Source organism: Nycticebus coucang, chromosome 1, assembly GCF_027406575.1.
Source record: "Nycticebus coucang isolate mNycCou1 chromosome 1, mNycCou1.pri, whole genome shotgun sequence".
NCBI lineage: Eukaryota > Metazoa > Chordata > Mammalia > Primates > Lorisidae > Nycticebus > Nycticebus coucang.
The window spans coordinates 32920261-32939262 of record NC_069780.1 but is presented as its reverse complement, the minus strand read 5'-3'; the positions used below and the strand labels follow the sequence as shown (position 1 = coordinate 32939262).

The 19002-nt window shown below is 35.1% G+C and overlaps 1 protein-coding gene across 2 annotated transcripts in view; it reads left to right on the top strand.

Annotated features, from left to right (window-relative positions):
• Nucleotides 1-18794, top strand: part of PPA2 (inorganic pyrophosphatase 2) — a 77550-nt gene extending 58756 nt beyond the window's left edge. For both annotated transcript variants that reach the window (XM_053560452.1, XM_053560360.1), the window contains 5 exons: nucleotides 4250-4377; nucleotides 7343-7428; nucleotides 9515-9584; nucleotides 17513-17549; nucleotides 18587-18794. In XM_053560452.1, the coding sequence (XP_053416427.1) occupies nucleotides 4250-4377; nucleotides 7343-7428; nucleotides 9515-9584; nucleotides 17513-17549; nucleotides 18587-18615 (350 nt within the window). In that variant the 3' untranslated portion in view covers nucleotides 18616-18794. The remainder of the gene's footprint in view (nucleotides 1-4249; nucleotides 4378-7342; nucleotides 7429-9514; nucleotides 9585-17512; nucleotides 17550-18586) is intronic.
• The last annotated feature ends 208 nt before the right edge of the window (nucleotides 18795-19002 follow it).

Genomic DNA, 19002 nt, shown 5'->3' with positions numbered 1-19002 from the left:
GGCTATTTTTTTGTTGCAGTTTGGCGGGGCTGGGTTTGAACCCGCCACCCTCGGCATATGGGGCCGGTGCCCTACTCACTGAGCCACAGGCGCCGCCCGAGAATTACATTTCTTATTGGCATTATTTAATTCCCAGTTTTCATATTATTGGTGTCTTTGCTTAATAGGTTCTCTTCATACTGCTGAAGAGAAAGCCTCCTAGGCTGCGGTAGATACTGAATAATTGGCATTTCCTTTCCTACTTAAAGTCAGTGAGTTAAGTAATAATAATCAAATAAATAAAAGTTTATGCAGTGGGATGGAGAATAATAGATTGAGTATGATATAATGATGAAGTCACAAACCAGATTTGAGGAACAGAAATTATTTATCTTGAATATTGATTACATTCCATTTTTGAATGCTCACCATCAGTGGACTAAATATTTTTTTCCCTATGAATAAGAAAACGAGTTAGAAGAACTCAATATTTATAATTTACAAGGATGTTCTGCAGAAATAAGGATAGGATGTAAGAAAATGATCAATAAAAAGTTCACCTCAGAAAGAAGCTCTTTCAGGCTAGGTGTGGTAATCCTAGTACTCTGGTACTCTGAGGCAGGAGGATCACTGGAGCTCAGGAATTTGAGACCAGCCTGAGCAAGAGCAAGACCCCGTCTCTACTAAAAATAGAAAAATTAGTTAGTGTAGTGGCACATGCCTGTAGTCCCAGCTACTTGGGAGGCTGAGGCAGGAGGATGGCTTGAGCACAGAAGTTTGAGGTTGCTGTCAGCTATGAAGACTCCACTGCACTGTCTGGGGCAACTGCTAAGAATTTGTCTCCCCCCCAAAAAAAGGAAAGAAAGAAAAAGCAGCATCTTTTTAAATGAGATAAGGAAAAAAAATCAGAATTTGAAAAGGGGACAACAATGTACAGTATTCCCCCCATAGTTCACTTTCCATGACTTCAGTTACCTGAGGTCAACTGCTTTTCAAAAATAGGTGAGTACAGTACAGTAAGATATTTTGAGAGAGAGACCACATTCACATAACTTTTATTACAATATATTGTTACAGTTATTCCATTTTATTATTAGCTATTATTGTTAATGTCTTACTCTGCCTAATTTGTATATTAAATTTTATCATAGGTATGTATGTGTGGGAAAAGACATTATATGGAGAAGTTAGTGCTATCTGAGATTTTAGGCATCTGCTTGGGATCTTGAAACATATCCCCAAAGAGTAAGGGGGGCTACTGTATTATCCTAGGGAATTAATCATTCTGTGGGCATGGGAGAGTTTAAAATGGGGAAGTAACAACATCAGGATCTGTGTTTTAGAAATATCAGCCTAGGCTCAGTGCTTGTAGCTCAAATGGCTAGGGTGCCAGCCACATACACTGGAGCTGGCGGGTTCGAGCCCAGCCCAGGCCTGCCAAACAACAATGACAATGATAACCAAAAAAACAGCTGGGCATTGTGGCAGGCACCTGTAGTCCCAGCCACTTGGGAGGCTGAGGCAAGAGAATCTCTTAAGCCCAATAGTTTGAGGTTGCTCTGAGTTATGATGCCACAGTACTCTACTGAGGGCAGCATAGTGAGACTCTGTCTCAAAAAAAAGAAATATCAGCTTAAAAGAATGGTGAAGACAGAATGGAGAATGCAGACCAGGAAAGGTATTTAATAAAGTTGGGTGAGAAGGTTCTCATGTATTTATGCACCAGATATTTATATATTTGTATTTGCACACCATATAAACTCCCACTATGCACCAGACACTGTTGTAAGCAGTGAGATAGAGCATTGGCAGAAACAGGACCCTGCTTTCATGGCTTATGTGGTGGGAAGAGCCACACAAATACACAATATGTTAAGTGGCAAAAAGTCCAATAAAGAAAAGTAGAGTAAGGAAAACATGGTGCATCCAGGGTGATGTTAAACAGGAGGATATCTGAAAATACAAAGCATTTTTCATTTCAAATTCTATAGTGATTTTCAGGGTTTGCTTTTAAGTTCTATTGTCACATAAACAGCTTAAGTATTGCATTTATATGGCATTCGTGTGAATATAATTAGAAATAAAATTACCATATTCAACTAATAAATCCCTCTTCCAGAGAGGTCTCTAGGGAATATATTCTTTCCAATAAATAACAATTCAAAAAGTCTGACAAATAACTAGATAAAACTAGAAGTCTTTACACCAGACTGGAGCTTAAGGGAAATTTAGTTTAGTCCTCTGTGCACAATATATTGTAGCAAATAACAGATTTGGTAAGACTTAAACAATTAGGAAGTTATAAGTAAAAACAGAAGATGATGCTACACATAGGGATAATAAAAGATCACTTGGCTTTAGACTTGATCATTCAAGTCTCGTGGGAATCCCTGCTCTTTTTTCTTTTCTTTTTTTCCTCAGACAGAGGCCTGCTCTGTCACCCAGGCTAGGGTGCAGTGGCACCATTATAGCTCACAACAGCCTCAAACTCTTAGGTTCAAACTCAGCTGGAACTACATGAAGGCACCAGGCTTATTTTTTTCTGCTCTTAGTAGAGACAAGGTCTTGCTTTTGCTCAGGCTGACCTGGTTCCTCCTAGCTCGACCTCCCAGAGTGCTAAGATTACAGGTGTGAGCCACTGCACCCAGCCGAATCCCACTCTATAGGCATGACAGGAAAAGGTATAAGCATTTTGCAGGCATTGATTTAACAGGCATTGGTTCGCTTTTTATGCTTGCCTCTTGTCTGCTGGGCAAAGGTTTAGTGAGAGTTACATGTACCTCCAGAGGCCAGATGTTTCACATAATGAATGTGTGTGGTATGGCAGAGGCGATGGCAAACAGAAGATTGTGTGCTGCCTGCAGGCATTCAAATTTAAATTTTAAAAGTGATGTCAGTGGACCACACATCTGTCTCATACAATGGAGCAGCAATGTTACCTTAACTAAGGGGGACAAGAAAGGAAATAACTTGAATTAAACACAGGCTATGTCTGATGTATTAATTAGAGTCAGCACAGTACTGAGCAATCAGTAAGTGATGAGAAATGTTTAAAATAGTAAATTTTAAAAATAAGAGTGCATCTTTTCAGAGCTATACATTATAGGTCTTAAAGTTCTTTACCATGCCTAAAAGCAAAGAGTTGATAAATATTCACTTAATACAGTAGTTCCCCCTTTATTTACAAGGGATTATGTTGCAACACCCCCATTGGATGCCTGAAACTTGAGAGAGAACCAAGCCCTGTATATACCATGTTTTTCCCCCATACATACATATCTATGATAAAGTTTAATCTATAAATTAGGCAGAGTGAGAAATTAACAAAAATAACTAATAATAAGATAGGATAGTTAGAACAATGTGCTAGAATAAAATTACCGGCATCACTACTTTTGCACTGCGTGACCAGCATTAAGTAAAATAAGGGTTGCTTAGATACAAGCTCTACAATACTGAGACAGTCGATCTGCTGAGGACTACTGGTGAGTAGCGAAGGGACGAACCGTGTCCTGGGCAGTACTGAGCCAGACTGCACAAGATTAAGCATGCTACTCAGAATGGATTCTTGTGAATTGTTTATTTCTGAAGTTTTCCATTTAATATCTTTGGGCCTCATTTGACCAGGAGTAACTGAAACCACAGAAAGAAAAGCTGTTGAAAGCAGGGAATAGTGTATCCATGATCCCGGGTGACTGTCTCTTCTCCTCCCACTCCACTCCCTGCTGCCAGGAATGCCCTAACTGAGCAGAACCATCTCTGGGTGTTTTTCCTGAAATACACACGCTTGCTATTATGTATGCTGGTCCTTCTGCCTTTTCCCCACTTGGCTGATTGGAGATATACTTCCCACTTTCCTGATTGCTCTTCTTTTCTTTCACTCTCTTTTATACCATGTTCCCATTCTTTGTGTATGTTTCTGTTAAAACCTCATTGTACTTTGTTACAATGTATTGCCTATTTGGTTTCCTTAGTTAGACCTGTGAGCATCTTGATGGGAAGAACTTTGTTGTATTCATCCAGTTATTCCTTGTACCTAACACATTGTCTGAAGATGTTATGTAACTAGAATGGAGGAATAGTATTTTACATATGAAAACATGGAAGTTCTAAGGTGCCGTGGTACACATCAGTGGTTATGCCGCTCAGCACCATGTCAGTTGATGGACCGGGCCCCGTGTTCCCTGGGGTCGTCAGTGCAGTGCTTGATGTTTATTTGGCATAAAGTTTGTTTTTTTAACAAACAATCTTTTTGTTTCTTCACTTACAGATATTGATGATGTTAGGAAGTTCAAACCAGGCTACCTGGAAGCTACCCTTAACTGGCTTAGATTTTATAAGGTGCCAGAAGGAAAACCAGAAAACCAGTTTGCATTTAATGGAGAATTCAAAAACAAGGTGAAAATGAGAATTTTCATTTCAAAATGTGCCTCCTGATACCTGCACAGTCCTTTGTTTCACTTGGGGGTTCCTGATGTGGGTCTTTATATACAGCTTGATGACAGAAGTGCCTTTACTGATGTATATATTTAAGGACATTATTATTTTAGAGATTTTAACTTTTTAGAGATTTCTCTAAGTAAATTAACAAGGCTGGAAAATCTCTATTTCGATCTATTTACCTATCAATAGCTCCTTCATTGTCTCAGAAAAGGAAGAAATTTCACAGTCAGTCTTAATTTTACAAATTGTATATAGAAAAACTCTCCATTTACTATTTTAGGGAGGAAAAAGTTACTTATGATGGAAATTCATATTGCTTCCCTCCTACATGTTCATTCTGTCATGACTGAATTAAGTTGCTTAACAATTAGGAGGGCACTTGAACTGTCTTACAGTCATGAGATTTTTCTGTTATTAAATAGAATACCACAAAGTGTCTCTCATATGATACAAATGGAGAGGATAGACCAAGGAGTTAAAGTCAAAAATATGGAATATTTTTTAAAACACGTTACCACTAAGCACATTGCATATTCTAAACCAGCTTTTAAGTGGATACTAATAAGTATGTTTTGTAATTAAAATAAGGCATGTTAATGAAAACTTAAAATTTACAATAAGTTCTTTGCTGTACAAGAATTGATTGTTGGACCTAGTATTTTTTGAAAGGCATATTAAAAGAATTCTTCATATATTGAAGGATTTGTCTAGGATTACTGAATACAAAACCATTAGAATAGAGTGAATTTTATTCCTTAAAAATAAAATATTGAAAACTTACATAATAAGTTATTTTTCCTATTTGATATAATACTAATTTCAAACCTACATAGTAACTTCGTGGCCCCTTGTTGCCTCAGGTTAAGTCTGCCAAGTCATGAATTTATAAAGAGTGAGGGAATTTGGTTTTTTTTTATGTTTTAAACAAACATTAATTTTTTTTCTGTACAAAGACTGGGTCATGTATACTCTATATAAAAAATAATCATTTTATGCATTGCTTTTTACCACTACTATTTAAAATATAGAGCCTGTCTTATACTATTTAGTGTTGCTATAAAGGAATACCAGAAGTTAGGTCATTTATTTATTTTATTATTATTATTTTGTTTTTGAGACAGAGTCTCACTTTGTCACCCCCGGTAGAGGGCCATGGCATCATAGCTCGCAGGAACCTCAAACTCCTAGGCTTAAGTGATTCTTTTGCCTCAGCCTCCCAAGTACTGGGACTACAGGCGCCCGCCACAACACCAGGCTGTTTTTAGAGATGGGGTGTTGCTCTGGCTCAGGCTGGTTTCAAACCTGTGAGTTCAGGCAATCTACCTGCCTTGGCTTTCCAAGTGCTGGGATTACAGATATGAGCCACCATGACCAGCCTAATTTAAAAAAAAAAAAAAAAAAGAGAGGTGTATTTGGTTCATGGCTCTGCAGGCTGTACAAGAAGCGTGGCACCGGCATCTGCTTATGGTGGAGTCCCCAGGCTCCTCTACTCCTGGAGGAGGTGAAGGGAAGTTAGTGTGTGCAGAGATCAGATGGCAAGAGAGGAAACCATAGAAAAGGAGAGGGGCAAGTACCAGGCTTTTTTCAACACCTAGCTTTCTCAGAAACTTAATGGAGTAAGAAGTCACTCACCTTTGAGGGAAGGCATTAATCTGTTCATGAGAGATCGTCCCTCATGACCCAGATACCTCCCACTGGACCCCACCTCCAACAATGGGGATCACATTTCAACAGGAGGTTTGAGGGAACTAACATCCAAACTATAACAGAGCCTAACCCAAGAGAATCACATCACATTTCTTTACCATGGTCAGAAGGAAGGCTCTCATCTTTTAGTCTAGGTTTTCCCTTTGACTCCTTTAAGCAAGTACTAGAATTGCTTGTAAATAATCATAATTATCTGACTAATTTGGTTAAAAATCTTTCCATGTATTATCCAGATAACAAATTTGATTTCTTGTCCTGTATCTTAAGTGAGACTGCCAACACCATCTCATTGAGAATTAAGCCATCTTTCTTCATCTCAAGCAACCTGAGAAAACTTTTCACAAGTTAAATTTACCATTATTATTACATCTCAGTTCCCAAGAATCTTTATTTTCTTCACTATCATGGTATGTTTACTTGTCTTTGAAGGAGAAAAGAACTAGTATGGGCCTTTTCTTAAGGAAAATCTAAGAATTTTCTGCTTCAGAATAAAAAAGTAAGTTTTTCTTAGATGGTCTTACCAGATGTACATATATCTAGCAAGAGGTGTTTGTATCTATAGTTGATTACACATTTTTACTCGCCATATCAATTAGTATTAATAAAAAGCTTTAAAGGAAATTTATTACTTTCAGACAGTGGGCAGTGGGCAGTCTAAAATTACTTTGTAATTAGAATACTTGTGATTTTGCTGGTGATAAAAAAAAATAATAGGCACATAGTGGCTTAAGCACTTTACGTACATCATCTTAGGCATCATCTTTTTTCATGTACTGTGATTTAAATAGGAGATGCCAGACTTTTTTTTCTTTAAAGGCCATATTGGATATATTTTAGGCTTTGTAGGGTTTCTATCACAACTACTCAACTCTGCTGTTGTAGCCCGAAAGCAGCCTTAGGTCAAACATAAACAGACATGACTATGTTCAATAAAACTTTATTTACCAAAACAGATGCTAGGCTGGGTCTTACCCACAGGTCCTAGTTTGCCAACCCCTGATACTGATCATCCTTCATAGATGAAGGAATTGAGATTTAGTGTGGTGAAGTAACTTACCCAGTGTCACACACCCACTAAGAAAGTCAGAATTTACATGGAGATTTGCTTGACTCTAGAACTGATGGTCTTAACAATTAAACTGTTTTAATTTAGTTTAGTTCTAGTAGTATATTAATACTATGATTGCTCTGTCTTTTTTTGGTTTGAAACTAGACTTTTGCTCTTGAAGTTATAAAATCCACTCATGAATGTTGGAAAGCATTGCTTATGAAGAAGTGTAATGGAGGCTCTATAAATTGGTAAGCATTTGTCTTTCTAAGATAAATTTCTATGTTATGTTTTTTTTTTATTAATTGGTGCTAGCTGCCATATACTACTATTGAGATTACAGATTTTTTTAAAGGGATTTCTAACATTTTTTACCAATGGAACCCCTTTACAGTTGGCATTACTGAGTATTGGGCACTGTGAAGCTAGGAATTGATGTGATCCTTTTTCTCAAGGTATTCATGCTTTAGTGGGGATACTAACAGATAAAACAGGCATTTAATTGTAATACAGTGTGATGTATGCAAAGATGGGATTAAAAAAGGAACTTAAACTTTTAAATATATGGTTATTTATTTCATGATAAGAACAGTAAAAGCTTTCATATCCAACATGATCTAGATCACTACTGCTTGAAAGAAATCAAACAATAGTAACATAACTCAAACATTTCATTTTGGATTAAAACATTTAAATGTTTATCATTCACTTATCTTTATATAAGATATAAATTTCATATAGATTTTGTCTGTACATTTTAATTTAGAATAGAAAAAGCTCCTGTAGTCTTTAAACTCTTTAAAGATCCTTAAGTCTTTATAACTTAAAAATCTTTACAGATTTACGTTCTTTTTTTAAAAATCTTTTTATAGGGTGGTGCCTATAGCTCAGTGGGTAGGGCGCCAGCCACATACATACACCTGGCCTGGGCCTGCTAAAACAAACAAAAAGTAGCCGGGTGTTGTGGCAGGTACCTGTAGTTCCAGCTAATAGGGAGGCTGAGGTGAGAGAATCCTTGAACCCAAGAGTTTGAGATTGCTGTGAGCTATAACACCACAGCACTCTACTGAGGGCAACAAAGTAAGACTCTGTCTCAAAAAAAAGTATAAAATACTATTATAAGAGATTATTGGAGAAATAAATGTGTTATGACCTTGTAATATTTAATGTTTGCTTAGGTCTTTTAAATTTATTTTTGACATTAATTAGGGAAATACATCTAAAGCTCTACCTTTTTCAATTTTTATCTTACAGGAAGTACAAACTGGAAGAAAGAATACAAAAAAGTTATAGTCTTATAGGTGATAATGCTAACTTTTATAAGATTTTATTCATGCAAAGAATGACAATAAATTCCACATTATTAGTCTAGATGAGACCACAATGGCCACTTACTAGAATCACTGTATACTCAGTGTTGTTAATTATAGAGAGGGGGTAGACAGATCTTTTTATCATAGGTGTCTCAGCATATTTCACAAAGCTATTGTAAAAATAAATTTGATAATGTATATCTCTTAGATTACTTGAGGAGGAAAGTCATATAAGTATATTTTACCTATTTATTCCTTTTAAGGATCTGATAATCACCCTTCTAAAAACATTCATTTAGATTTAACTCCCTTTTTTACTACCGCTTTCTGTATCCATTTTATTATACCAGTTTCTTTGATGAGATTTTAAAAATCAGTCTTAATGTGTTTGAGAGGAATGATGCCTTTGCTTTCATCTGGGCAGCAGGCAGCGTGCGGTGGGTGGCATGCTGTGGAAGTACAGAGAAGGTGTTTGACTTTATAGAGCCTTTACCAGTCAGGAAAGGAGCTGCTATCCTTATGCCTTGCTCAACTTCCCTACTTATGTGAAAACAAAGTTTTCATATTATATAATTTCCTCTTTACTCTTCCACATCTTTACTTTCCAGTGTCTGAGAAAGACATTCCACATCTTTCAGTAACCAGTTACAGTGTTTGTCACGTCACTTAGAGAAAGTATCTTCCTGTAGTCTCGTTCTGTGGGTCCAGTTTGGTTCCTCTTTTCTTTAATAAAGGTGAAGTAAGTTGGGTATTGCTTTTTACATATACCAAGATATTATTGCATTTGTATAATATATAAAAAATCTTTTTTAGTTCTAGAGAGTGTAATGCTGGTACTATATATTTGTAACCTTCTCTGAAAGAATGTACAATAATTTTCAGTTGTCCTAATTTGTACTTACTTCCTTCTTCATTGGCTGAAATTATATAGCCAATATGGAGTATTTGAAGTTGTTTATTTTTCTTTTTTGTAATTGTCCTTTTTTTATCCTGTTTAATAATAATGTTCTCCTTTTTTCTCTAGCACAAACGTTGAGGTATGCGATAGTCCTTTCCATTGCACTCAAGATGAAGCAAGATCATTAGTAGAATTGGTAAGGGCCAAATGTCCAAGATATTCTTTAATCTTACAAATGTCTTAGGAAGTCTAGCAGAAATGCTGAAAAATGACCAAAAAATGAGCAGGAGTGGGATGGAAGTTGTAGTTGTTAGAAATGTGGTCAGGGACAGCCTTGCTGAGAAGAGGGCTGACATGGATCAAGATTGTGGAAGTTAAAAGAAGGAGTCAAGTTAGTATCTGGAAAAAGAGTATTCCAGGCCGCACTCACAAAGGCCCTGGGGCCAAAAGTTATTTGACGTATTCTAGAAGCACCCAAGGAACCTCGCAGTGACTGGGGGACTAGAGAAAGGATGGAGAAGATGAGGTGGGAAATCTTTGGAGCTGGAGGTGGAAATGGAGGCAAATTATGAAAGACCCTATAAAGACTAATTTAAGGGTTGCGTTTGTTATTCTGAATGAAGTAGAGAATCATTAAAAGGTTTTGAGCAAAGGAGTGATAATGACTGGACAGATTTTAACTAGATCAGTGTAGCTGTATTGGTGAAAATGCAGGGGTCCTCAAACCTGTGGCCCGCGGGCCACATGAGGCGTTGTGATTGTATTTGTTCCCGTTTTGTTTTTTTACTTCAAAATAAGATATGTGCAGTGTGCATAGGAATTTGTTCATAGTTTCTTTTTTTAAACTATAGTCCGGCCCTCCAACAGTCTGAGGGACAGTGAATTGGCCCCCTGTTTAAAAATTTTGAGGATGCCTGGATTATAGGAAGATGCAGGAAAGCCAGTTTAATTTTCTCAAAAGTATCAGTTTTGTATCTCTATAGATCATATTCTGAACTTGGTTTTCATGGATATTTTTTATTTCTGTAAGGAAAATATAGGGGAAAATAAAAATTTTTTTATCTTTGTCCATGATTATCTGCCCCAGTAATCTTAGATTGAGACTATTGCATTTACTTCAGTTCTGCATGTATAAATAATACAATGAATACTTGTCAAAATTAGCTGCAAGATAAAGGTTTCTATATTACAGCCTGTTTTTTAATTGCCTCCCATTGTATTAGTAGAAAAACAGTCCTCTTGGAAAAAAATGATCAGAAGATATGTTTATGATCTAGATAGCTAGAATAGGAAAATAAGATGAGAAGCTAGAAGCATTAACATACAACTTTAATCACACGACTTGTTAATTTTGTCACACTTTATAAAAAAAATAAAGAAGGTGCTATAACGAATGATTTTTCACTGAGAATATTGCGGCAGAAATTCTCAGTTTAGAGAAACTAGCCCTTTTTATGAGTTCAATGGCACTTAACATGTGCTGGTTTCATCATAAAATATTTGTCAATCAAAGAATTGCCCTATTAACTCTTCCATTAGTGATTCAAGATTCTCACAGTCCAGATTAGTTAACACTTTCTCATGAAGAGTTTATCACCTTGTAATAACGAAATTCCTTGTAGTAAAAACATTTTGACTTGGTATTTCCTTTCTTTGGAAGCACACTGAAATGTTTGGCTCATTCTATTCATGTACGTGAATATTTTTGGGTCTCTGTGTTCTACTGTGTATTACACTGTCTTCGAAGTACTGTCATTTTTTGTCCTTTGTTTGCTCAGAATAACTGAAGACATTTGATTTATCCATCAAACTTGATCAGATTTTGATCTTATCAAGTCCTGGGCTTGTGTGGAAACAAATTATAAGACCCAAAATTTCAGATTTTAGAATATGGTAACTTTTGGTAAGTGGCTACTTTTAAAATATACCAAGAAAAGAAATGGACTAAACTTTTGAGTGGCAATAGAACTGCTCTAGGAAGCATATACTGAAGATCAGAACCCAATTAAGTATAGCATTGAGACCAAAAATACTATTAAGTAGTTATCAAAAAATACGTACAGATTAGAAAAAATTCTGTCACTATATCCAAGAAAAACAAAATAAAGCCAAGAGATTAATGAGTATTATGAGGAATCCTTTTAGAAACAAAAAATAAACGATGCCTGCAGAAACCATTTATTGTACTTAGATTAGAGATCTTAAGAAGGCTAGATCTAGAGGAGATTTCAAAAGGAAAATTGAAATGATCAGAATGATTGTTGAGTTTGGGGTATGAATATGGATGTTTGAATTGTATGAATGAAATGTAAAGTATGATTGTGTCAAAAACAAATTTTGTTCATGTGATCCCAACACGCTAGGGATCCCTGGGAGAAAAGGTCTCTGTCCAAAACATGCCCTGCAGTAGGACTAATACTCTGTAACGTTCCAACTACAAGACTACTTCAATGCATGTTTCTGTGAAGTTTTTTAATCTCTGCCTAATTGTAAAGCCAAACAATTGAGGTTCTTTCCAAAAACTTGAGAATTTTATCACCAACAGCTTTATTTCAGGGAACAGTTCAGAACAATTTATAGGAAACAAAGCGTGCGTGTGTTGTGGTCTGTGTGTGTGTGTACATGTGCATCTGAAAGGCTGTATTTTGCCATTGCAAAAATAATATTAGTTGATATTCTTTCAAGATATTAGATAATATTAGTTGATATTCTCTCAAGCTACTTGATTTGAGTACTTGGGTTTAAGATGCTACTTTTAGGATCCTTTGTTGTACTTAGCAATTATTTTGAAAATACATTGAGAAGATTGAAATCAAATTTATAAGAGTAATATAATCAACACTATATAATTAAAAGAATACATAATTTTTCAAGTATTTGTGGATGTTTTCAAAAATTGTTTAGCTATTAAGCTACAAATAGTTGCAAAAAATGCAAAAGCGTTGTCATTATACAGATCACATTATCTGTCCGCATGTAATATAATCAATTATGAAAATACTGAAAGGTAAAAGCACAAATTCACGTGTTTGGAAATTTTAAAATGCTTATAAGCAAGTCGAACCTCAAGTGAATTATAAAAGACTAAAATATTTTAAATTGAATGATAACTAAATCAGTGTATTTAGTCAAAACTTGAGCAGTGCAGCAAAAATAGTTCTCAAGAGACATTAAATACATACAGTACATTAGAAATGTAGAAAGAAAATTAAACATTCAACCCAACAATTATTCAGGGATTCTTTTTGTCATTGTATGATAGAAGAAAGAAAATTATAAATCAGAGCAAATATTTAATGAAATAGAAAACAAAGAAATAATGGCAGAAGTCCAAGTAAAACAAAATCTGGGTTTTCTTTTTTTAACACTAATAATATAAGACCTATAACAAAAGGATAATGGAATAAATAGAGCAGGCACAAATAAAATCACAAGAATTAAAGTGAGGCTGTAACTGTAGATGTATTTAAATAGATAGGACACTATGCAGTGCTTTTGGCAATACCTTTCTAAACACAGATAGCTTGACAATTTTGCTTACAATATAAATTACAAATATTAAATCAAGAAGAAATTGAAAACCCAGATAGACTCATAGCAGTTTAAAAGAATATTTAATCATAAAGATAGTAATGTCTCTCATGTTAATTAATAAAGTCAAATCATTTTTTCATTAGAATCCGAGTGGGAGTTTTCACTGAACTTGATAGGGTATTTCTAAAGTGTTTATGAAAGTAAAAATAACCTAGAAAGGATTAATAAATTTATGTAAAAGAAATAAAAACTGCACATGGTTAAAGGTATCATAAAATAAGTTACAAGATAAGCCATTTATTAGAAGATTTGTACATAAATGACAAAAGGACTATCATCTAAAATGGTAAACAACTTATTCAAATAAATAAGAAAAAGATAACCCAGCAGGAAAAAAGGCGAATGGTGTGACTAGACAACTCACAAAAGAGGAAACTTAACCACTTGTAGAAAATTTGCTTTCTCTCACTCCTAATTAGTGACATAAAAATAAGACAAAATATAATTTTATAGTTGTCAGATTTCCAAAAGTTTAGACATTAAGCAAAGTTGGGGAAAGTTTGAATTAGATCATTTGTGAGATTTTCTACTTTTTGGTAACTATAGTCATTTTGTTGAATAAATGATTGAACTTTATTAGCCACATACAAACTCAGCCATGTAGGACTGAGGAGAGAGCCACACTCATTGCTAAAGGATTCCAGACGTCTGGAGTAAAATCACAGACTGTTAATCCTCATGTTGTCTAGTAAAGCAGAATGGTTTATATTGCTTTAATGTGTCATGTTTGTTACTTTGACAAATGTAAATTATAGGTGAAGATACTCATAGGGACCTGTGTAGTTATTTGAAGGAGAGACACTTAAGCACAGAGAAGTTGTTTCAATAGGTCATGTTAGTTTCAAATACAGTTTATAGGCTGGGCATGGTGGCTCACACCTGTAATCCTAGCACTTTGGGAAGCCAAGGCATGTGGATCTTTGAATTCAGGAGTTCGAGACCAGCCTGAGCAACAGCAAGACCCCAGCAGCTACTTGGGAGGCTAAGGCAAGAGGATCACTTGAGCCTAGGAGTTTGAGGTCACTGTAAGCTGTGATGTCACAGCACCTTACCCAGGGCAACAGAGTGAGACTCTGTCTCAAAAAAATAAAAATAGAATATATATATTATATATGAATAGAGACATAGGCAAGAGTAAGATTTCTTTGGTTGATAAAAGAAATACTATGGTAATGAGAACACTGGATTTTTTTGAACAAAATTAGAAAGATTCATGGGAAGTATTGTTGAGATGGGGAAGAGGATGAGAGATATTTAGAGAGTATAAAAATACTCACCAGTGTGTGGAGAATTTATCTCAGATGAGTAAAGGGTGCCCATATTCTTTACCTATTATGAAATTAAAAGAAATAGGTAACTGAAAGCCCTTTCTCAGTTTCTTACAATGAAAATATAATGATAGTGACCAGTGAGATTGGAGAGCTGCGGTCGAGGCACCGTGGGTACCACTCCCTGCGTTCCTTTGTTCTTCCATTTTCTATAAGCAAGTGTTATAGCTGTCGTTATGTTTAGGAATCAAAAATCATTGACAGCAGGTAAAGGGTTAAATAGTTGATGTTTATCATGAACCCATTATTATTATTGTTTTCAAATTTAAATGACAATCTCCTGTTTAATGTGGAAAAAATGTTTTTTTAAAAATTGATTACACCTGCGGTGCATCTTACAAGGGTATACGTGAAACTTAGTAAATGTAGAATGTAAATGTCTTAACACAGTAACTAAGAAAATGCCAGAAAGGCCATGTTAACCAGTGTGATGAAAATGTGTCAAACGGTCTGTGGTGCCCCATGATCGCATTAATGTACACAGCTATGATTTAATAATAAAAAAAAGAAAAAAAAACAAAATAAAAAAATAAAAATTACTTCAAACTGTCATTATCTCTGAGTGTCAGACTTATGATGTTTGCTTTTTTTTTTCTATAAAAGGCTTTGTGTGTATATATCCAACTAGTTAAGAAATATATTTTTAAAAAGAAGAAATAAAACTATTCTGGGCATTATTTTTTATGTAAATTGTAGTGATAAATGTTTTAGATAGAGCAGCTTTCACATTTCTTTTCTGTAGTGCTTTTTAGGTTAATGAGAAGTTGCTCAATTATTTTATTTTTTAGGCACAATCCATTTGTTTTCCTCTGAAATGTTTGGCAGCTCCAGCAAAAAGCAGCTGCTGATTTTAAACAGGAAATCTAAACAACTAGTTTTCCAACAAACTTTGTATAAAAAATGTCCTGCACAATTGTACATGTGTAACAATTTCAAAGAATAAGGAGGTTAGTCTGTTTTATAGTCTATTTAGAAAAATAGAGCTATCAAACTCCAAATGCCTAATCTCAATATATATAATTTCTGTGTTGTAGTGTTACTGTCACACCCAGATTTAAGTCTTGTGTTCTCAAAGCCAACCAGGGTTAAGCACTTTTTCCGTGTGAAGAAGCTGAATAGAATTTTTCGTTTTTTTTTTTTTTTGAAGTACTTGGAAAAACCCAAGGAAGTCTTTAAGAAAAATTATAAAGGAGTCTTTTTTATTTACATGATTACATCATCCTTTTCTTAGACATAAAGTAAATAAAGTCTTCTTTGGTCAGATTTTTCTTAAAACAAAGTAGAAGGAAAAATGACTGTCAGCTATTTGTGATTTGGGAGAATGTATCAGGGTCCACCAGAGAAACAGAACCTATTAGATATGTATACATATAAAAAGAGATTTATTATAAGAAATAGGCACGTGTGATTATGGCGGCTTTGGGCCAGCAGGCTGTAGACTCAGAGAGCAGGTGATGCAGATGCAGTGTGGAGGCCGGCAGCCTGGAGACCTCGGGGAGCCAGTTATGCAGATGAAATCCCCAAGCAGTCTGCACATGACTTCCCTCTAGCTTGGGAGAGGCAGGTCTTTTTGTTCTATGTAAGACTCAACTGATTGAATGAGGCCCACCAACTCTATAGAGGGTAATCTACTCTGCACACAGCTCACCAGTTTAAATGAACTGCCTCTGAAAACAGCCTCCAAGTTGACACAAGAATTAACTATTTTGGGAATAGTTTAATATTACAGGATGTGGATTTTTCTTCTTGATGGGTGATTTCTATTCCATGCTGCCCTTAAATCTAAGCCAGGCGAGCCCTCCTCCGATCCTGCTTTTAGAGGGTTCTGCTTTGGCCCTTATCTAGTCACATCCCTCTCCACAGGGTAGGAAGATAGAAGTTATAGACTCCCCAGGAGCCATGCCCCCATTCCAGACCCTTTCTGTTTACCAAAGCCCCTGGAGTTCTTTGCCCAGACAGCTTTGAGTATGTCCCTAGGCCTGTGTGGAAACTTGTCACACACATCCCCAGGTCCACATTCCTGACTCTGTGGCCATGTCCTCCCTGTTAACTTCTGCAGGGGCCAGTGCATGGCTGTCTGAAGGTAGAGGGTATATAGGTGTGCAGGCTGGGATTTCTACCTGTGTGCAAATGAAGACTTTGCAGTGCAGACAGGAGCCTTAAGTTATTACTACAAAGAGAAGTGGCCAGCGTGAGGGAAGCCCATGTGCCTCTTGCTATCTCTCTGCCACATTCAACACATGACTCCCAGGTGTCTGGAGACCTAAATGAGAGCATCCAGGTCATTACCTGGATGGGTGGAACATTTTTAATAGATATTCATCATTTCGTTAACTTGATTTATTGTAACTTTTAAGTATTTAGCTGTATGGCAAGGGGCCTTCCAATTGTTCCTCTACTTCAGACCTCCCAAATGTTAGAGGCAGGTCTTTCCTGTTGAAGTTAGCAAATTCATAGAATTTGGAAGTTGATCATTAAATTTGAAATCTGAAAAGTTTGTAATAAAGTTAGGGGATAGGTGTTATCTGTAGGAAGGAAGATTTTATATTTGGAGAAGGACCTGGCATGTTCCATGTCTTGACTTGGTTGATGTCTTCATTTTAATGATTCCTAAAACTAAATACATAGGCTTTATGCCTTTTTCTGTATGGATGATGGCTATCCCACTAAAATGTTGGTGTTTTTTTTTTTAAAGTATTGTTCTAAATTAGAGAAAAATATGTATCAGAAAATTTTCTTCAAATTTGTCTACTGTAAATTATATTACATATGTTCTAAGAATCTTGGCCCAGCCATCAAAATAAATAGAAATACTTAAAAGTTCTAGAAGACAGTTAAATTATATAATGTGTATGTGTTTAAGTATATTTTATTTTTGTTGTCAAGATGTCAAGCCCTGGAAGTAACTGAAAGAAAACCTCTCCTCACAGTCTTAACTACAAGACCTTCAGTGGTTCCCATGAGTTAATGATAGAAAGTATTTCCAAGCATGCTTTATTTATTTGACTCTATGTGTGTGGTTTGTTTTCGCTGAAAGAGTGAGCAGTGGTAAGAGAACACAAAGAGGAGTATTTACTCTTTTCAGGTTAGAGAACCATCGTGTGTAAACTTTGTTTTGTAATTTCATGAAAAAAAATTTCTGGATGCAGTTTCCACTTATAAATATTTATCTTAACAGGGATTCTTTCTCTCTTCTTTTCAGGTATCATTTTCACTGAATCAAGAAAGTAATAAAGAAGGTATAGTGTATTTTGATTCATAAAGAGAGAAATACATGTATTCGTTTGCAGTAGTAGACACCAAAAGTAATAAAATAGATTAATTATATAAACTTAGTAAAACTAAGTAAAGTATATTTTTAATACTCATTTAAATTTTCAGATGAAATATCTTGTTTTCTTAATTTCAGAAACTGTGGAGAAGAACATTTATTACTTTTAGGCTAGAAAATGGCTTGATTATGTAGTGACTTGTGTGTGTGAAGTACTGAGAGATTCCAGCCAGTTCTGATAAATTTAAATAGACTTAACATATTTTAATCTGGGAGATATCTCTTATTTTAATGAGTTAACTCATTTCACCTGAAGATCTTAAAATGAAAATTAATATTATAATAGGATTAAATATAATTTCAATATTTTTATTGCCATTATTTGAAGCTGTTTTAAGAAACAAAAATGTTCTATGGCATAAATTTCAAAATATAAGCATGTGAATACATCAGTTACCTTTCAAAATATAAAACATAAATATATAGAAGAATATTCAAAATAAGCATTATTAACTATGAGTCAAGTTATAAGATTTTTAGAAAGGAGTAAATCCATAGACATGACTTCATGGGAAAGCAAGCTACATTCCTTATATCGTAAGCAAACAGATTGTTTCTTTATAGTACTGTCCCATTTTCGGTATTTGATAGTCAGATTTTTTTACACTACAAGGTTTTTCTAAACCTTCCTGCTGTAGCTAGGAATACTAACTTCTGTATTGTTCTTTAGAAGCTAAAATGACCCAGAAAGATAAAGGAAATAAAGTGGGAAGGCTCTAAAATTTTTAATGTAGCTTTATATAAAGCTTGAGCCAAATAAGAGAACTTAAGATAGAAGTTTAAAGGAAAGTAGCATTAAATAGAGAAATGTGATGTACTAAGCTTGTGACTGTTTTTATCTGTCTGCATACTTCCTAAAGGTCTAAATCAAATTTGTCTTATCCCTCCCTCCCTCTTCCTCTTTACCCCTTCCCCAACACCCTTCTTTCCCCATTTTAAACACAGATCAAATGTGGCACTTCCTTGGCAAGTGATGGGAGCATTTGAAATTCTGCCATCAAGATTCTAAACTCCAAGGACTCCAAGTCTTCCTTTTCCCCTAGTGCAGAGACAGGCAGGTCTATGAGCATTTGCTGACTTACTGTGAAAACTTCCTTTTTTCAAACTTTTTAAGAAATGAAATATATAAATAAATACTAAAATTTTTGCATTAGTCTTCTTTGGATATTTACTGATATAAAAGGAAAGGATTTGGTTTCATTTTGTAGCAGAAATTTAGAAGCATTGAGTTTTAAATAAGTTCTCATTTCTATGCCTGAGGGATCCCAATGATTTTATTAGCTTTTATTTCTATAGTTTAAATGTAAAAATTGTAAATTTATTAAGTTAATAAAATTTAGACTGCTCTCAGTATTATAATC